This window comes from Oncorhynchus clarkii, chromosome 19 (assembly GCF_045791955.1).
Source record: "Oncorhynchus clarkii lewisi isolate Uvic-CL-2024 chromosome 19, UVic_Ocla_1.0, whole genome shotgun sequence".
NCBI classification, from domain to species: Eukaryota; Metazoa; Chordata; class Actinopteri; order Salmoniformes; family Salmonidae; genus Oncorhynchus; species Oncorhynchus clarkii.
This window is the reverse complement of record NC_092165.1, coordinates 39217108-39236743: the sequence shown is the minus strand read 5'-3', so window position 1 is coordinate 39236743 and position 19636 is coordinate 39217108. Positions and strand designations below refer to the sequence as shown.

General features: G+C 42.6%; 1 protein-coding gene across 1 annotated transcript in view; it reads left to right on the top strand.

Annotated features, from left to right (window-relative positions):
• LOC139375162 (potassium voltage-gated channel, subfamily H (eag-related), member 5b) overlaps nucleotides 1–19636 on the top strand; it is an 83698-nt gene that overhangs the window by 43583 nt on the left and 20479 nt on the right. The window contains exons 7-9 of the mRNA XM_071116701.1: nucleotides 4243–4672; nucleotides 13592–13791; nucleotides 14160–14412. Coding sequence (XP_070972802.1) covers nucleotides 4243–4672; nucleotides 13592–13791; nucleotides 14160–14412 — 883 coding nt within the window. The remainder of the gene's footprint in view (nucleotides 1–4242; nucleotides 4673–13591; nucleotides 13792–14159; nucleotides 14413–19636) is intronic.

Here is a 19636-nt window from a genome sequence, read left to right as displayed (position 1 = left end):
TGTATTCGGTGCAATTAGGGGTACATAAATTAAATTACTTACATTGTGTTTGCCAATGCCCCTAAGATCATGTACATTTGATGCAGAATTATGACGACTCATTGTCACAATGGTGACTGAGCTGGTCTTGGATCATTTACCAGTCATTGTTTCAACACAGCCTTGAAATGCGTGGACAGAGTCCAGGAGCCAAGATGATTTGGATGGACTCCGTCATTCCTGTAGAGCATCTTCTGTTCCCAGAAGGTGTCAAAGTTATCAATAAAAGTGACTCCAGCAGAGCTACAGTAGTCTTTTAGCCAGATGTGTAATGCCAGCAGTCTGCTGAATCTTTCATACCCGCGGCCCAACAATGGTACTGGACCTGAAATGATTGCCCGTTTTTTTGAAGTCTTTTAATGCTAAAATCAGTTCTTTAAAATACATTTTCAAATGTTCCGAGCTAGCCCTCCTGATGTCGTTTGACCCCACATGGACAATGACAGTGTCAGCTCCCGGCATCTGTGGTAGAACAGTCAGAAGCAGCCTTGAGGTGACTACCTCAAGCGCTAAACACTCAGAGGTAGTTATCACACCGGAAGGGAGAGGGGCATTCTTCTTACCAAACCACATGACCTTTGTTTTGGAGGTGTTCAGAACAAGGTTAAGGGCAGAGAACGCTTGTTGGACACTAAGAAAGCTTTATTGTAGAGCGTTTAACACAAAATCCGGGGAGGGACCAGCTGTATCATCTGTATCATCTGCACATAAATGGATGAGAGAGCTTCCGACTGCCTGAGCTATGTTGTTGATGTAAATTGAGAAGAGCGTGGGGCCTAGGATCGAGCCTTGGGGTACTCCCTTGGTGACAGGCACTGGCTGAGACAGCGGATGTTCTGACTTTACACACTGCACTTTTTTAGAGAAGTTGTTAGCAAAACAGGCCAAAGACGCCTCAGAGACACCAATACTCCTTAGCCGGCCCACAAGAATGGAATGGTCTACCATAACAAAATCTTTGGCCAAGTCAATAAAAATAGCAACACAACATTGCTTAGAATCAAAGGAAATGGTGACATCATTTAGGACCTTTAAGGTTGTAGTGACACATCCATAACCTGAGTGGAAACCAGATTGCATACCAGAGAGAATACTGTACACATCAAGAAAGCCAGTCGATTGATTATTGACACGTTTTTACAACACTTTTGATTAACAGGGCAACATAGAAATTGCCCTATAATAGTTAGGATCAGCTTGATCTCCTCCTTTAAATAAAGGATGCACCACCGTGGCTGCCTTCCAAGCAATGGGAACCTCCCTAGAAAGGAGAGACAGGTTAAAAAGGTCAGAGATAGGCTTGGCAATAATAGGGGCAGCAACCTTAAAGAAGAAAGGGTCTAAACCATCTGACCCAGATGTTTTTTGGGGGGTAAAGTTTAAGGAGCTCCTTTAGCACCTTGGACTCAGCGACCGCCTGCAGGGAGAAACTTTGTAGCTGGGCAGGGGAAAAAGAGGGAGGATCATCGGGGCTTGTTACATTAAAAGGGGTGTGAGATGAGGAAATGTTGGAAGGGCAAGGAGGCATGGCTGAGTCAAATAGAAATCCTGATCCAACAATCCAGGCTGTATCACATCCGGCCGTTATTGGGAGTCCCATAGGGCGGCTCACTATTAACTCAGTGTCGTCCGGGTTTGGCCGGGGTAGAGCGTCATTATAACTAAGAATTTGTTCTTAACTGACCTGCCTAGTTATATAAAGGTTAAATAAAAAATATATATTAAAAAAATCAACAAGGAGCTATTTCAAAGTTTAATGCTTAAAAAAAACAGCAAATTAAATTGTTTGGAGATAGAATTGGTGGAGACAACCGAGCACCAAAGGTGTTCCTTGGTAAAGATTGCCACTCCATCACCTTTGGAAGATCTGTCTTGCCAAAAAAGGTCATAACCAGAATGGTTAACATCAGTATTCAAAACACTCTTTCTTAACCACGTCTCAGTAATGACTAACACATCTGGTTTGGAGCTGTGAACCCACACTTTTGATCAATTTTAGGTAATAAGCTTCTAGTGTTAAATGGCAGAAAACCCAGGCTTTTATGAGAGCATAAATCAGTGAAGCAGATAACAGGGCACAAGTCAGAATTGTGGCTATCAATAGTAGATGGGCCAGGGTGTACATGCACATTTCCAGATATCATCAGCAGTAATAAAATTAGGGCACGGCTGAGGACAGGGAGAGCTCTGCAATGTTGATTTATGACAATTGAATGTGCATTAGATGTTAACAAGATCATATTGTACAGCAATTTCATTAGGTAACGTGACTACAAAGCCGGTGAGAGGTGGTTAGAATAGGATGGGAGACCAAGAGTCCGTGTAACCAGTAGAGTCAGAGTCCCGAGTATGGGAACAAACAGTCTGTCCCACGGTTGGGTAAACAATCAAGTTCATAGTCAACAAAGCATGCAGGAGTCATGAGGCAAATAGCATAAAGCACAATAAGCCATTGTAAGTTCAGAGTAACAAAGATGAGATTTGCACTGTTGACCAGGCCCCCGATGCGACATGCATCAAGCACACCCATCTCATTAGTGGTGATGAGATAAGATACATTTTGTCAGACTAATTTGCAATTGACTGTCATAGCCCAAAATAAAAAAGTAAACATTGGTTGTTAATTCCATTATTTTTGGGGTAAGCATTAGCCTAGCGCTAAGGCTGGCTGTGGGGGTTTGGGTAAGCATTAGCCTAGCACTTAGGGCTGTGGGGGTTTGGGTAAGCATTAGCCTAGCGCCAAGTCTAACTGTGGGGGTTTGGGTTAGCATAAGGATAATTTAGCGCTCATGTATAATATTATAATGCCTCAGGATGAAAACCTCTCTGGACTCTACAGGATCTTTGAATCTTAATCGAATGATCAAGATCATGGTGGCAATTTGCTATCAATTTGATTAACTGCACACTATGTCCCAGAATAATTATTGTATTCAATCTATTAACTCTTCTTCTCCTCAATCTAATGTTACTCCTATTTTGTATTTGTATTTGTATTTATTAGGGATCCCCATCTGTTGCCAAGGCAGCAGCTACTCTTCCTAGTGTCAAAACACATTAAGGCACTTACATTACATAAAACAAAAGATTAAACAGTAGGGGCATACACACCCTAGGCCCAGGGGTACACTACGCTCCATTTCTCACGTTCATGCATGACTGCTCCCTATACATGACTTAACAAGGCTGATCTGTAATAAACAGGTGCTTACCTGCAGTAATCACTCATCATCATGTGTTGCTGCTTTTTACGACCCATGCTGTTATCTTTTCATCTGATTGCCCTATAGGTGAGCCTTTAATGTGGATAGTTATATGCTCCTCATTTACATATGAGCTTAGCTGGGGTATCCTGTGGAGGCCTTTGATGCTGTGGGAGGAAGAGAGGAGAGGGGAGGGGCCGAGGGGAAGCGATGATGGGACGGTACAGCTCCTCCGCTGACTGTTTTCGCCTTTTATGTGCTTTTATGTTGCTGCTATACTTCACCTGATTAAAGCACTGTATTGAAATTCATGTTTGTAAACATTACACTATGTTGTTCTGTTGTTGCCTTGTGGAGACTCCCGTGCCTGCCTACCACCCGTTCCTTAATGTCTACGCAAATAAAGTGGATACAGTAGCACAATAAACATGCTCCGGTCTACTGAAGGTTTCTTCGTCTTTACCATATAAGCAAAATCCTTTTGTTTGTTGTCTGCTTGTTTTCTCAGCCAATTACTTCTGTGTCCTTTCTCTGGGAAAGTTGTGTTATTACAGAGACAGTACAAAGGCACTTTGGAGAACGTGTCACTTATGTCAGAAGAGATAAAATGCTGAACAAGCTGTTAGATTGGGATATAACAGAATGTTTGTGTGATGTGAGATAAGGAACCTAAACTACAGCTGCATTCTGTTTTTACGAGGCATTGTATTGTGTTTTCTACGTTTTGGCTGGCTAGTGGGAAAGCTGCAATTCTGCCTACTTTTGTCCTATTTAGCTCCACTCATAGAACAACTTTGTTTAGCTTTATTCAGATGACATTCGCCGAGATGGAAATGAATCCGTTTTTGTACCCCAGGTCCAGCTGGGTTGATTACATCATGCTAATTTGAGGGCTGAGGGGTTAGTGTTACATGTCAGCACATACCATATAGTTTTGCACAATGACCCTGACCCTAACAAAACCTTTACCATGTCCACTTCTTCTCTGTGTCTCCTCCAGGGTATTAGCAGTCTGTTCAGCTCTCTGAAGGTGGTGCGCCTGCTGCGTCTGGGCCGGGTGGCCCGTAAACTGGACCACTATCTGGAGTATGGAGCAGCTGTATTGGTCCTACTGGTGTGTGTGTTTGGCCTGGTGGCCCACTGGCTGGCCTGCATCTGGTACAGCATTGGCGACTACGAGGTCATTGACGAGGTCACCAACACTATCAAGACGGACAGCTGGCTCTACCAGTTAGCCATCAACCTCGGCTCGCCGTATTGCTACAATGCCAGCGGCTCAGGCCAATGGGAGGGTGGCCCCGGGAAAGACTCTCTGTACATCACGTCTCTTTACTTCACCATGACCAGCCTGACCACCATAGGGTTCGGCAACATTGCCCCCACCACGGATGGAGAGAAGATCTTCTCTGTGGCCATGATGATGGTCGGCTGTAAGTAACTGGGCTTGGTTGTTTTCCCTTCTCCATGGTGTTGGATGGTTGGGTTGGTTGGTTGGTTGGCTAGCTGGTTGGTTGGTTGGATGATTGGTTGGATGGCTAGCTGGTTGGTTCATTGGTTGGTTGGATGGATGGATGGATGGTTGTTTGGCTGGTTAGTTGATTAGTTGGCTGGATGGGCAGCAGTTCCAGGGAGATAGCTGATAGTACAGAGTGATGATGGAGAGAATAGATCTCCACGATTACGATAGCGAGCAATGATGACACGTTGATGATTAATGACACACAATACTCCCCATCGTCTGTCAGCATTATCTTGGGTGGCAATCTGAGCAACAAAGAGAGAGATGAGGATAGGCTGCTCTCAGATAGAGCGAGATAAACATACTGTAGAGAATGCTTTGCTCCACTGCTGTAAACAGATCTGATGGTATTTGGGTCTCCTCTATCTGCCAGCTCTGCAAGTCCTCTGGGCTGTCCTGTCCTGTCCTGTCCTGTGATAGTCAGGGGTTCACACTGTGTCAGTCTGATTCTGTAGACTGTCAGAGCCAGGCTAGCCAATAAACAACAGAGCAAAATGATCTGTGATTCCCTCTGAGTTGTCTGGGCATAGCTGATAGTGTTGGCATGGCGTGCCACTGTGCCACAGCCACCTAGCACACAAAACAGACAACACTGTGTCGTTTGTGTTTTTGACCCATGTGAGTGTAGTAGTAGTAGTGGAGCTGAACAGAGATAAGATTGGTTCAGCAGCCCCAGTCAGAGGAGCTCGCTCAGTGAAGTGATCACAGGTGTATTAATTGCCACCTTTTCCCATTACTTTGAATAAGGCCATTCTTACCTCCTCCTCCTCCTCCCCCTCCCACCTCTTTCTCTGGCTGTCAGAAATCACTATTAGATTAATGATCCACTTAGCTATCAGGAGCTGATAGGAGGGTGAGTTGTACACATTGTTATAACATGCATGTACACGTACACACTTACATTACATGCAATACACATGTTAGCACCGACATACACTTTTGCAAACATTATGCTATTACTCATATACTGTATGCACATGAAAAGTTTATTTCCAAAATGCTATATCCAACCATTTTTTTTACTTTGTAATTTCTCATCAGAAATTAGAATTTTTTATTAATGGATTTTTAATGTGTTCTTTTGCAAAACACTATATATATCCACTGTTTAGCTGGAATTTAATGTTTGTATCCTGTATTTCTGACTGTGATATGTGGTTAGCTCACCTAGCTATCTTAAGACGAATGCACTTACTGTAAGTAACTATGGATAAGAGAATCTGCTAAATTGCAAAAATGTAAAACGTAAATATTTTACATACAGATTTCATATTACTGTATTGACTTATGACTGTATAAAACCTCTCAGTACTACTTATTTCTCTGAGAGTGAGGCGGATATACAACATTTAGCAAAACAACATGATCATTTGTCTCTCTGAAATGAAATCTTCAAGTGATAGATTTTAAATAAATACATGTCTGTCATTGAACAACCCCATGCCATGATTCGATAGTGAAAAAGCACACCAATCTCTTTCATAATTATTCCTCACAAGTCCAAAAATGAACAGCTTGATTAAATAGTAGCCGCAAAACACCAGTCTCAACATCAACAGTGAAGAGGCTGTTGATGCTGGCCTCCTAGGCAGAATTGCAAAGAAAAAGCCATATCTCAGACTGGACAATAAAAAGAAAAAGATTAAGATGGCCAAAATAACACTGACACTGGACCGAGGAACTCTCCCTAGAAGAACAGCATCTCAGAGTTGCCTCTTCACTGTTGACATTAGGACTGGTGATTTGCATGTACTATTTAATGAAGCTGCCAGTTGAGGACTTGTGAAGCATCTGTTTCTCAAACTAGACACTCTAATGTACTTGTCCTCTTGCTCAGTTGTGCGCCATGGCCTCCCACTCCTCTTTCTATTCTGGTTAGAGCCAGTTTACACTGTTTTGTGATGGGAGTAGTACACAGCTTTGTACGAGATCTTCAGTTTCTTGGCAATTTCACGCGTGGAATAGCCTTCATTTCTCAGAACAAGAATAGACTGACGAGTTTCAGAAGAAAGTTTTTTGTTTCTGGCCATTTTGAGACAGTAAATGAACCCACAAATGCTGATGCTCCAGATCCTCAACTAGTCTAAAGAAAGCCAGTTTTATTGCTTCTTTAATCAGCACATCCATAATTGCAAAAGGGTTTTCTAATGATAAATTAGCCTTTTAAAATTATAAACCATTAGAACACAGGAGTGATGGTTGAGGATACTGGGCCTCTGTACGCCTATGTAGATATCCCATTAAAAATCAGCCGTTTTCAGCTATAGTCATTTACAACATTAACAATGTCTACACTGTATTTCTGATCAATTTGATGTTATTGTAAGGGACAAAAACATTACCTTTTCTTTCCAAAACAAGGACATTTCTAAGTGACCCCAAACATTTGAACGGTAGTGTACATAATTGCCTCTACATCATCTTGAATACATGCCAGTACAACTGTAAATGCACACACTTATATGCATTTGTCAGTTCATGCACACAGGCACATGCATACACACACATGCATGCACACGCACACAAATACAGTACAGTTGTGACTACATAAGTTGTAGAGAAATTAAAGCACATTCCAACCTCACTGCTGTCTGTGTTTCTGTGATGTTGAGGTTTTATTATGAGAGGTAAATCAAAGACATGGATTATTAGTTGACCCTATCCCAGTCACTGGGAATTATGGGAATTACCTGAGCTCAGCTCGTCAGCAGGCGGATGGCAAGGGCGCTGGGCGGAAGGATGGAGTAAAGGACGGGTTCTGCCTGAGGAGCCTGCACTTGATGGCCGAGTCTGTAAAACAGTAGAGACTTCTTCTCCCCATTGAGTGAGAGAATGAGAGAGGAGACAAGAGAGGCAGAGCAGTGAACTAGAGAGCGGTTTTATTTGAGCAGAATCGCTTCGGCGGATGTAAAAGTGTATTGAAAACCATAACACATGATTGGGGTTGTGTAAGGATCAGGATTAATTCCATCAGTTGCAAAGAGGAAGCTTCAATATCTACTGTTTCTGTGCCATGATGTCCATAGAGCTCAGCAAGCAGATTGACATTTATTTTTTCCCCCAGTCCCCCTCCCCATTTGAGGACCCATTACCCAGTGATCAGCCCAGAGTCAGGCCTGAGAAACAGTGATGGGGTGTGGGTGGAGGAGGTCTGAGGGCGTTGACAGAGAAGCAGCTCGGAGTGTCTCTCCCCCTTGGGCTTTTTAGCTCCCATGCCCTGATTAATGGAAAGAGAGAGGGTTAGAGAGGGGGAAGAAGGACAGAGATTTCAAGGGACAGACACAGAAGCATAAAAATATACACAGTAGGTTGAAGAACAATGACAAAGAGAGAGAGGGAGGGAGCTGTATTGTCCTGCCTGCCCTGATCCATCCTGCAGTGGAATTGGAGAGCTTTGCTTTCTCTGGCTGCTCTGTCTGCAGGGCGATTAGTCTAATCCATAAAGGGGTGTCGTTCTCTGCTCTCTCTCTCTCTCTCTCTCTCTCCAGGAGTCCTCTAAACTGACTCATCCGGGTCACTGCTAATCCCACATGTGGCCCAAATCAGGGGAGGCTCAGCCCAAAACCAGCTCCTTTACTTTGGAGGTGACTGCTGCCTCTGTGTCTGTATCCTGTGTGTGGGTGCCTGGCTGCTTCCATATCACGCGAGTGCAAGTGTGCGTGCACATGCATGTTCAGGTGTGCGAGAGTGTGTGTAGAGGTTCTGTGTGTGGTTGAGTGAGTTTGTTTAGATTCACATTATACAACGGATTCGGAAAGTATTCAGACCCCTTGACTTGTTCCACATATTGTTACGTTACAGCCGTATTCTAAAATGGATTCAATTGTTTTTTTCTCTCGTCAATCTACACACAATATCCCATAATGACAAAGCATAGAATTGTTTAGCAAATGTATCAAAAAAACATGTATGGCTCTCACGTGGACTGCTACAGGAAAGGAGGGCCCAGAGTCAACTCTGTTGCAGAGGATAATAAGTTCATTAGAGTTACCAGCCTCAGAAATTGCAACCCAAATAAATGCTTCATAGAGTTCAAGTACGAGACACATTTCAACATCAACTGTTCAGAGGAGACTGCGTGAATTAGGCCTTTGTGTTTGAATTGCTGCAAAGAAACCACTACTAAAGGACACCAATAAGAAGAAGAGATTTTCTTGGGCCAAGAAACACGAGCAATTGACATTAGACTGGTGGAGATCTGTCCTTTGGTCAGATGAGTCCAAATTTGAGATTTTTGGTTCCAACCGCCGTGTCTTTGTGAGACGCAGAGTAGGTGAACGGATGATCTCCGCATGTGTGGTTCCCACCGTGAAGCATAGAGGAAGAGGTGTTATGGTGTGGGGGTGCTTTGCTGGTGACACTGTCTGTGATTTATTTAGAATTCAAGGCACACTTAACCAGCATTGCTCTGACAGCATTCTGCAGCGATATGCCATCCCATCTGGTTTGGTGGGACTATAATTTGTTTTTCAACAGGACAATGACCCAACACATCTCCAGGCTGTGTAAGTGCTATTATTTCATAGTTTTGATGTCTTCACTATTATTCTATAAATGTAGAAAAGAAAAACCCTTGAATGAGTAGGTGTGTCCAAACTTTTGACTGGTACTGTATATATGCACTAATTGTACAAAACAGTAACACCTTCTCTTTCCATGAAAGACTGACCAGGTGAATCCAGGTGAAAGCTATGATTCCTTATTGATGTCACCTATTAAATCAACTGCAATCAGTGTAGATGAAGGGACAGGTTAAAGAAGGATTTTTAATCATTGAGACAATTGAGACATGGATTGTGTATGTGTACCATTCAGAGGGCAAGACAAAATATTGAATTGCCCTTGAATGAGGTATGGTAGTAGGTGCCAGGTGTACTGGTTTGTGTCAAGAACTACAACGCTGCTGTGTTTTTCATGCTCAACAGTTTCCCATGTGTATCAATAATGGTCCACTACCCAAAAGACCTCCAGCCAACTTTACACAACTGTGGGAAGCATTGGGGTCAATATGGGCAGGCATCCCTGTGGAATGCTTTCAACACCTTGTAGAGACTCTGGCCCAAAGAATTAAGGCTGTTCTGAGGGCAAAAGGGGGGTTGAAACTCAATATTAGAAAGGTGTCCTTAATGTTTTGTACACTCTGTGTATATATACATCGAAATCCCGATGTGGCCCTCGAGCCAAAAACTCTGTCCGGCCCTGAGTTAGAAGGTCTACTTCTCTGCTCTTGAGAGGAGCTGGCTACTGTACCTGTAGACTTTCAGCAATTGCGCTAAGCTAACGATATGCTAATTTACATTATCTCCAAACTGCACACAGAGACATAAATATGGTCATTTGACTCTGGGTAAGTAGGAAAATGACCTAAATTTAAAAATCTCACAGTTTCCCTTCCCACCATCCCCCTGGCATGGTGACCTTGCACTTTCTCTCTAAATGTTTGGGAATATTTCTAGCTGAGGTTTTGCGTCAGAGTTTAGGCTCTCCCTCCTTTTGGAACACAGCATGTAGACCGTGGTTGTGGGGACTTCCTCTATGACTCTTACATCGCAGGGTTAAGTAGGGGGTTCCACTGTCAATATGACCTGCCTCATTTGACATGTTGGCATGACAACGGGTCAGGGGGACTTAGCTCAAGTGTGTGAGTGTGCAAGTGCTTCGTAAAATAGTTGAACCTCTACTAAACAAAATCACCAGTCTTGCATTACAGTATTATGCAATCCTTAATCAGTAACTCATGAATACCAGTTTCATATTTGCACTCTCCATGCAAATTACCCAAGGGTTGTATCTGTACTGATTCTGACACCATTTCCATAATTATCACCATTCTAATTGTCCCTGTGGGCTATCTCCCTGACTCATTCATTTGTGATTCTCATTTTCCATCGACCCAATCTTCCCATGTGAAAAGTCCTGAAACACGGGAAATCAATTTTTTATTCTAATTATTTCATTTCTCACAGCGATTTATGCAGGGCTGAACGGGTAGAGTCTGCAGTCTGACTTGCAGTGGGGGATAACTGAATCAAGCAGGTGCCAGGCGTGATGGATTGGACCTCTTAAGTGTAATTGCAGACAGTGTGAGTTGGGGTCTGGCTGCACGTGTCATGAACCTTTATTCATAGCACTGATACAGGATGAACCCACTCACCTGCTCTTCTTTAAGGGTTCCTTTTATAAGGAGCTGTGAATAATGCCTTTAAGAAGTAGGATCCTTTAAAAGATGTCCTTCTCAGTTTACACAGCCTACAAAACCCCTCCCAGTCCCTCAGACACCTAACCTGACCCAGAGTTAAATGAAACCTGAATTAATGTCCATGTCTGTAGTTACAGTATCTGATGCTACCAGTATGTAGCCTTTTGCACAGTAAAGCCATCAAATAAATGGTGTGTTTCAGCTTACGTTGCTAGTTTCCACTCGTTACAGTATATACCTGCTGGTGTGATCCGTGTGTGAGTGATGAGGGTGAGTGGTCACAGTGTTTACCTAGCCAGGTGGTTCTCTGAGTGGCCCTCCATGACTTCATTATAGTTCGCCCCTAAGCCTCTGAGGGAGACCCCCTATGGCCTTGTTACCTTCAACAGCAGACCCACAGGACTGGTTATATTTGTTTCGCAGCTCAATTCAATCCCCCAGGTGTGCTGCCACTGTTCAATTCTTCTCACAACACCCAGTGTGATTAGCACTCCTGCAACATTCATGCAACAAATACAGCAAGGTGGTCGCTCGTGGTCATCAGTCTGGTTATTATTTTAATCACGATCAATGAATGGAATTAAAGGATTGAATGAGGCGATTTATCTTTGTTCATAACATTTTATTTATTGGCAGTGTCTGTGTGTTCTAATGGAAATTCATCTCAAATTCACATTTTTTTCAGTGAGAGAAAAATTTACATAACCATTTATGATATCAGTCATTGTTCAGTATGACTGATATTAATGACTGTTATGAAAAAGCGCTCTACTTTTGATGTGTTGTGTTATGAATGTTCCCCTCTCTGTATGTTTACTGTGCCAGTGTAACTAGTAAAGAGCAGATGTTCTACTATAGATCAGAACTCCCCCTCCCCCCTCGGGCTCTACAAAAGCCATTATCTTCTCTAAATAGCATCAAATTGACTATTAAGTTGATCTAATGAAAAAGAAACCCCACAATGTCAACGCTAAATAATATTTCTTTACTCAATGAGAATTCTGATGATAGAAATTATAGTTCCCAATTGGGGGTGAGAGTATGACTTATGCATGCTGCCTCTGCACATTGTTCAGTCAATTATTACTTAGAGACACTGCAAGAATGTTTACTTAGAAAGGAAAGGCCTGATACACAATTACACCTTGTCAAAATAGATTTACACGGTTGTCGTACTTTTGGAAAGAAAAGTAGTTTCAATTGACTGTTAGTGCCAGTGATTGGCTGCTTGACCATTGCGTCATAGATATTTATTGGACATTAATGTGTTGAGTTGTGGTTTTGGACCAGGCTCTGCAATGTAGTCTCAAGGCAATTCTGTGACACTCCATTTAGTATGATATTTATGTTACGTTAGGTTACATTATGAAATGAATAGTGGTCGTACAATATCATACGAATTAGAGGACGTATAGTATCATACGTCTTACCAGGGCGTACAATAGCATACAAATTGGATGATGTAAGTTATCATTTTTGTATTTTTTATTTAACCTTTATCTAACTATGTTCGTAAGTTATCATACCTCTTGGAGGATGTATAGTTTTGGAGTCTTTCTCTGAGTCCAGGTTGCTTGTAACAACAAAGGTGAATTATGAGGATAATTTATGTGAAAGGTTAGGGGAACTAAAACGACAATGTAGCATGTTGGTGATTTGGGGTAGAATAAGGGTTAGGGGGAAGACTTAGCTAAAATGCTACAGTTGTCCCCGACGCAACTCGAACACGCAACCTTTGGATTGTTAGACGGTCGCAGATTACACCCACCCATCCTTTCCCAACCTCCCTACTTTCATTGCTGTCTAAAGTAACTAGACCATTGTTAGGTATCATATGTCTTAGAGGTGCTCATAAATATGTCAATTATGTTTTGTTTGGCTCTGAGGCCAGGCTGGCAAGCGCAGAGCTAAGGCCATGCCCTCTGACTTGGTCTTTGACTTGAAGAGATAAGGTAGAATGTCAATGCTATCTTCAATTTGTGTTTTTGAGTTTCATTAACAAGTATCCAAATACCTGGATTTATTTCCAGAGGTATTTTAGATTTAGAAACTAGACTTTTAATCTGAAACGTACAAGTTGGTATTGTCACCCTGCGGTCTGTTGACGTTGACTAAACAACACTGTCAGCAGTCGTTCACAGGTGCGTTGATGTCAGGTGTGAGGTGCAGCTGTTTGAATCTGTCTGTATTGAGAGGAGACTAGTTATTAATAATTCCACAGGGAAGGAAGGAATATTTGCCCTTCCTGCCTGCTGAATCATTCTCAACAGCCAGCCTGCCACCCTCTTTTCTCTGGATCATGTGCCAGCGCAGATCCCTCCCCCATTGTAAAGTCTTTAAAGTTGTTATTTCTTGTCTTTTATTGTCTTTTTATTGGCTGGGAGAAGAAGACAGAACTATTTTTGGGTAAGGTCTCTATGGTAACAGTGAGCTAGGTTACAATCACAGCGTTGGAGGCTGTCAGTAAGTCTTGTGGAGCACTAGTGGTTCTGGAACTCTCCCTATTCTTTCTCCTATGGAGTACATGAACACCATTAAATACACAATCTGTCACCTGTCATTACCACTCACTTCAGCTCATTTCATTTTATGACAACTGTATTTGAAAGATAATTTCCCTTTCTTCTCCAGCTCTCCTGTACGCCACCATCTTTGGAAATGTGACCACCATCTTCCAGCAGATGTATGCCAATACCAACCGCTACCACGAGATGCTGAACAACGTGAGGGACTTCCTCAAGCTCTACCAGGTGCCCAATGGGCTGAGTGAGAGGGTGATGGACTACATTGTCTCTACATGGTCCATGTCCAAGGGCATCGACACTGAGAAGGTGAGCCATGCCCCTGAGCTTGGACCCAGGAGAGATAGGCCTAACAACACCAGGGCTGCCTGTGGTTACAGCACAGGAAGGATGAGATCTAACAACACCAGGGCTGGGGTTAGAGCATAGATGCAGTAGTAGTATGGTTATGAGATAACTGCAGAAGTCTTGTAGAACACATTGGATTCTAATGAATGGGACTACACAATACTGCAATGGCTCAGTACAATGGTGAAACCCATACTATACCACAAGAATTTCGCTACACTCTCAATAACATCTGCTAAACATGTGTATGTGACAATACGATTTGATTTGAAAGTAATACAAACAACCTGAAAGCCTGATGGACAGGTGTCTGTCTGTCCACTCTCTAGGTGCTGTCTATCTGTCCTAAAGACATGCGGGCAGACATCTGTGTTCACCTGAACCGGAAGGTGTTCAATGAGCACCCTGCGTTCCGCCTGGCAAGTGACGGCTGCCTGCGTTCTCTAGCCGGGGAGTTCCAGACCATCCACTGCGCCCCTGGAGACCTCATCTTCCATGCTGGGGAGAGCGTCGACACACTCTGCTTTGTGGTGTCAGGGTCACTGGAGGTCATCCAGGACGATGAGGTCATCGCTATCCTAGGTGAGCAGCAAAATGCATCATGGCAACTTTATCTAGTTTCCACACCAACTTAATGGTGAGTTCTTGTGTTTGTCTGTGGATTAGTGGTGTGCGGGTCAGCTGTTTGTTCACCCGCAACAGCCTGTAATTGCTAATAACTCATCCGCAACCACCAACTTCAATGTGAAAATCTGAGATCCGCACCCAACCTTAACCCTTAAATATAGAAAATGCACTATATGCTACAGTCAAAGACTGCAGAACAATTTTTTGACAGGGTGTGCAGGATTCTGTTTTGCCTTATTTAGATATGTTTCTGCTTATAATGTCTATAGTTAGATACATGCAGTGGCGATTTTAGCATGTAAATCTTGGTGGGGCAAACTATAAAAAATGCATGCCAGCAAAGCCACAACACAACAGTAAACAATACATTAATTGTGACAAACGGGGTCCGCAAACTGTTAGGGCCTACATAAAGCTGTCCCAACAGCAGTCCCATCACCTTACCACTGCTACACTTGGCTTTCAGCGGAGCCTTGTCTGGCAGTGAAACAGTTAATCCAGTCTCATTTACTGCATTTTAAAAAAAAACATAGCTGATATGGCTGACTTGCTTAAAAAAATGGGGTTTCTACTGACAATTGAGATGTACAAACTATGGCATAAGGGGACGACGAGCGGATAAGAAGGAATCAGTCATTCCGATTAAGACATTAATGAGCGAGCTAGGACGGCCGTAGTCAATATAACTATTTGTTCAGCACTTTTAAAATGTACACCGACAGAATTCAGAACATGGGCCATTCTTACAGTGTTCTCCCTGTACACCAAGTCAGAACCGTAGGATAAATAAAGGGGGAAAATAAATAGACGACGAAAGCTCTCTACAATATTCGATGATTACATTTCTCTAAAACAGGCTATAGGCTACATGTGCACCACCAAGTCAGAACAGTAGGTGAAATTAAGAGCTGAAAAGGGACCAAATTATTAGGGTGAGGAACATGGGCTACTAACAGCTTACTACACAACATACTATACACTTAGTATTACTTTCTTTGCTACAGTATATATATCTCCCTGGCATATTACAGAATGTATGCAGCAGCATACAATACTTTTTTGGACTCACCTTTGTTGTGCTGTGCTCACTTGAACCAAAACATGGCACGGCGGTTCCTCGTGGGCAAATTTTGTCTTCAAACTTTGTAATCAAAGTCTGCCATTTTCTGGATTTATGGTGCTTTGAATAAAACTGGGAACTCTGAAAAAACAAGGTCGAATCATGATAGCGTCAGTGATCTTCAGGTCGGAGCTCTAGAAAGAGGCCCGAGTTCCGGACTTGCAATTCCGAGTTGGATGACCGTTCAAAACGTATTTTCCAAGTTTTTTTCCCAAGTTTCCCGATGTCTTGAACTCACTGAAGTTAGATTTCCTAGTTTTGAGTTTCAAGTTGTTTTGAGCGTGGCAGAAGTCATGCTGGATTGACAGCATTGCCAATGTTAAATGTTGATCCATTTAAGCTTGGAAAAGATACCCTTAAAACTAGTCTTGGGACCACACACCCACTCCACTGAATAACAGGCTAGTGATTGCTTTGCAATGCTTGCAGTTATCCACTGATTCCTTCCAAACCTCTCATTGTTGAATTTGCGATTTCCAACTTGTGTGTAATGTTTATATCCAATGTACGATGAGCATTGATACGTTTTATCTATAATTTCTCTTCATTATTTATCTTCATATGACAAGGATTAAACGTAATTTGCCAGTAGATTGTCGACTTGATTCATGATGATGACTGCTAGCTTGCTAGTTAAGATTTTGAAAGTATGATGTTGACATGATAAGTGCAATCAATGCTAATGTAGATATAACGTGATTTGACATACTAGAGAACATTAACCAATCACAGCACAACTAGAGAACATTACCAACCTACACTCCTGTATTTTCTGCTGGCTGCCTCACCACCACATAAATCACTGAGCTAGGCTGAAACATCTGGATTTTGGAGATGCCTTATTCAAGAAAGCAAAAAAGAGACCAAGTTTGTATGCGGCTTTATTTACTCAATTATTATATATATATATTTTTTTTACATTGTTTGCTCACTGATATTTGACACGTATTAAAGTGTAAAAAATAACATGCACAACAGGCAACCCCAACGTGGGGCTCAAAACAGGTCGGGCAGTGGTCGACACTGGACACATGTAGCTTCTCTTTTGTCATATGTTGCACTATAAGAATAAATAAAACCTTGCTCAACAGAATATTGTAATAGATCGATAGAATGACTGCTTCACACTAGGTGACCTCTGTAAAGTTTTTTCTGTCATCTTCCGCGGAGCAAAGATGTTTAGGTACTGGGGAGAAAATAGAATAAAGCAATAACACACGGGAAAGATTTTCTGTACAAAGTGTCCAAATGACATCAGTTTGACCGGTTGTAAGGAACAAGAAAGCTGTGAAAACGACCGGATGTGTTCCGATAAGATTTCAGTTTGGCTTCGATACATATTTTATATGGTCAGCTTCTATCAGCTTTTATGATGCTTTTATGATGAATACAGCACCTCTACAGATCATAGAGGAGGAATTTGGAGTTTGCCAAAAAACAGTAGGTTATATTCTAGTTAATCAATGTCCAGATTTCAGTTTCTATTTAACCCATCTAAATAGTAGGCTACAGTTTCCTTGACATGCCATAGGCCTATTTGAAGTCTTGTGACTGTCGATTTGTATAGTTTCTCACATTCATCACACAATAACATAGCCGGCACTGCTATTATCTTTTTTTTTTACCACTTCACCAAATATTTTCCAAGCATGAATTTTTTTGGCCTTCCCTTCTCTTCATTTTTAACTCTCATTTCGCGGCTTTTGTCTTATTGAATTTAAGTTCGACAATGAAATTTTTGCCTCCGTGATTGATGTTAACTTTTTATGCCAGTTCCCAAAAGTATGCAATTTGGCGCGGGTACAGTTAGACCCTAAAGTTTAGGCTAAAGTTTAGGCACTAATACCAGATAATCTAAAAGAATGAAAGAAAAATGTCAATGTAAACTATATAAATTACGCAATAATTATGCATTAATGGATTTTTTAATGGTATTGTTTCTCTTAATTCAACTCGTACGCCCGTCACCCGCCCTTCAGCCACACAATATTTAATGACACTAAACTCGTCCACCCCGTTATAACCGTAGGGACTGTCACTATTGTGGATGATGTTGTTTCTGGGGTTTGGCTGATGCCTTGTCAACTCAAACAACAACAAAAAAATACACATATGCAATAGAAAGGGCGAAAGATAAAGACAGAGTTGGCGACCAGCAGAGCAGGCTGTAGTGCCAGCGGGTGTTTTCGGAGGCTATTTTATTGCTTTTCTACTTTAACTTCATTAGGAGCTAGAGTAGGGCTGTAGTTAGAGCTTCATAAAAAGTATATTAGCCACAGATGAATTGCCGCACAACATGGAGGACATTAATCAGCAGCTCAAATGGACAATGACGTGAGGCGTCTGTCTTGCCACCACAGGTGGTCCCGGGATCACATTTACAGACTTCGTAGGGGGCATGGATGGTTGGGGGGGGGGGGGGGGGGGGGGGCATGCCTGGTGCTACTGTGATGATTTAGAGCAGATCGACAATGCAGGAGACCCACGGTGGAGGAGCCGTGGGGGGGCGCAGCACGAGAGGAAGGAGGCACATTAGTGTAACATCCTTCTGAGAGCATTAACTCTCTGCACAATGGTAGTCTGTACATTTGTTCTATCATGTTTAATATTGTTAATGGTAAGTTATGAGCACTACTCATCTGTCACGCCTCATTTTGTGCCAGATATGTTGCTATTCACCCGGCTCAATTCCACTTTACTGTAGGTATGTGATTCTAGTCATAGACTGGTTGCAAAACTAGACAATACTATGGTGGCAGGGTTAGCTGACTGCTGTGTGTCTCGTGGGCAAACAGTGAACACCTCCCTTTAGCCTAGGCCAATTCTGCTTGCCTCCCCCTGGAGGTAAGAGGTGCAAACAGGCAAGAGGAATAGCTAGGGCTCATAGCCGACGGGGGAGAGAGACCGAGACAGAGCGAGACAGAAAGAGAGACCCCTCTGATTTCCCCTGGCAATCACTAAGCTAACTCTTAGCTGTGGATCCTTTCTCTCTTCTTCATTAGCAGCCCACTAGCAGAGGAGAGGAGCTGCCTGCAACACTCCCACTGTAACAAGCCTATACTTGGACAACCTGCAGAGTCACACACCTTTAATAATCCATTCCACTGGCCACAGGGTTACAGCAACTTTCCATCAAACAATATTCCATCGGCCTTATCAGTTTATGATTTTCTCCTCTGTCTTGGATTAGTTGTGTTTCACGAAACGATGATTGGACTAATTTTGCAGTCTATTATTCATGCTGCTTTATGAGAAAGGGAATTTTAGTGGGGAAAATTATTCACACAGCAATATGTTCTGGCCCAGTGAACTGATTGGATATGCAGTAAACTGAGGGAGATGAGACTGTATCAGTCCACGTCAGCACTGTGCCTTAGTCTCAGAAATCTGCTAGCTTACATGGAGCTATAGTTGTCACCATGACCACCATTGATCACACAAATATGAAACACTGAATTCACTCCCATCCACCTCCACAAAGGATGGTTGTAGTGTGAGAGTAGTGTTGCATTGATCTCCAACCACAGACAGTGAGACACCTCTTCTCAGGTTGATGCTGACCTCTAACTCCTCTAGAGCCACCAGGCTGATCTCTCTGACCTTCTCCATATCGGCTCCAATAATTGGTGGCGTGCTGTGCCTCTAGGGGGGGGGGGCTTCCAGCACCGAGCACCGAGCATCCAGCATCGCAGGACTCTTTAGTTGGATGGATCCTCAGACCCAATAGGGAAATGGTACAGGAGAGACAAGATTGACACATCCTGTCTGTGTTGTGGTTCTGATGTTTGGGTTCTCTCTGCTGTATGGTAGACTGGTTGGACTGAGTTTCATTGGTTGTCATTTGGTGATACTAGTGCAATCCCTTCAAGTGAACCATTGATTTGATATTCAACTGACAGTTTATGATAATTTTAGATGGGTTGAAATGAGAATAATATGTTTTTATTGGTCTTTACTGGCTGTAGAGTAAATCAGCTTGTAACATTTTACTGTGCACTGAGTAATGAGTATCTTTGGTTGCTAAGGGCTCAGCCAGATAACCTTGTTGCTAAGGAAACC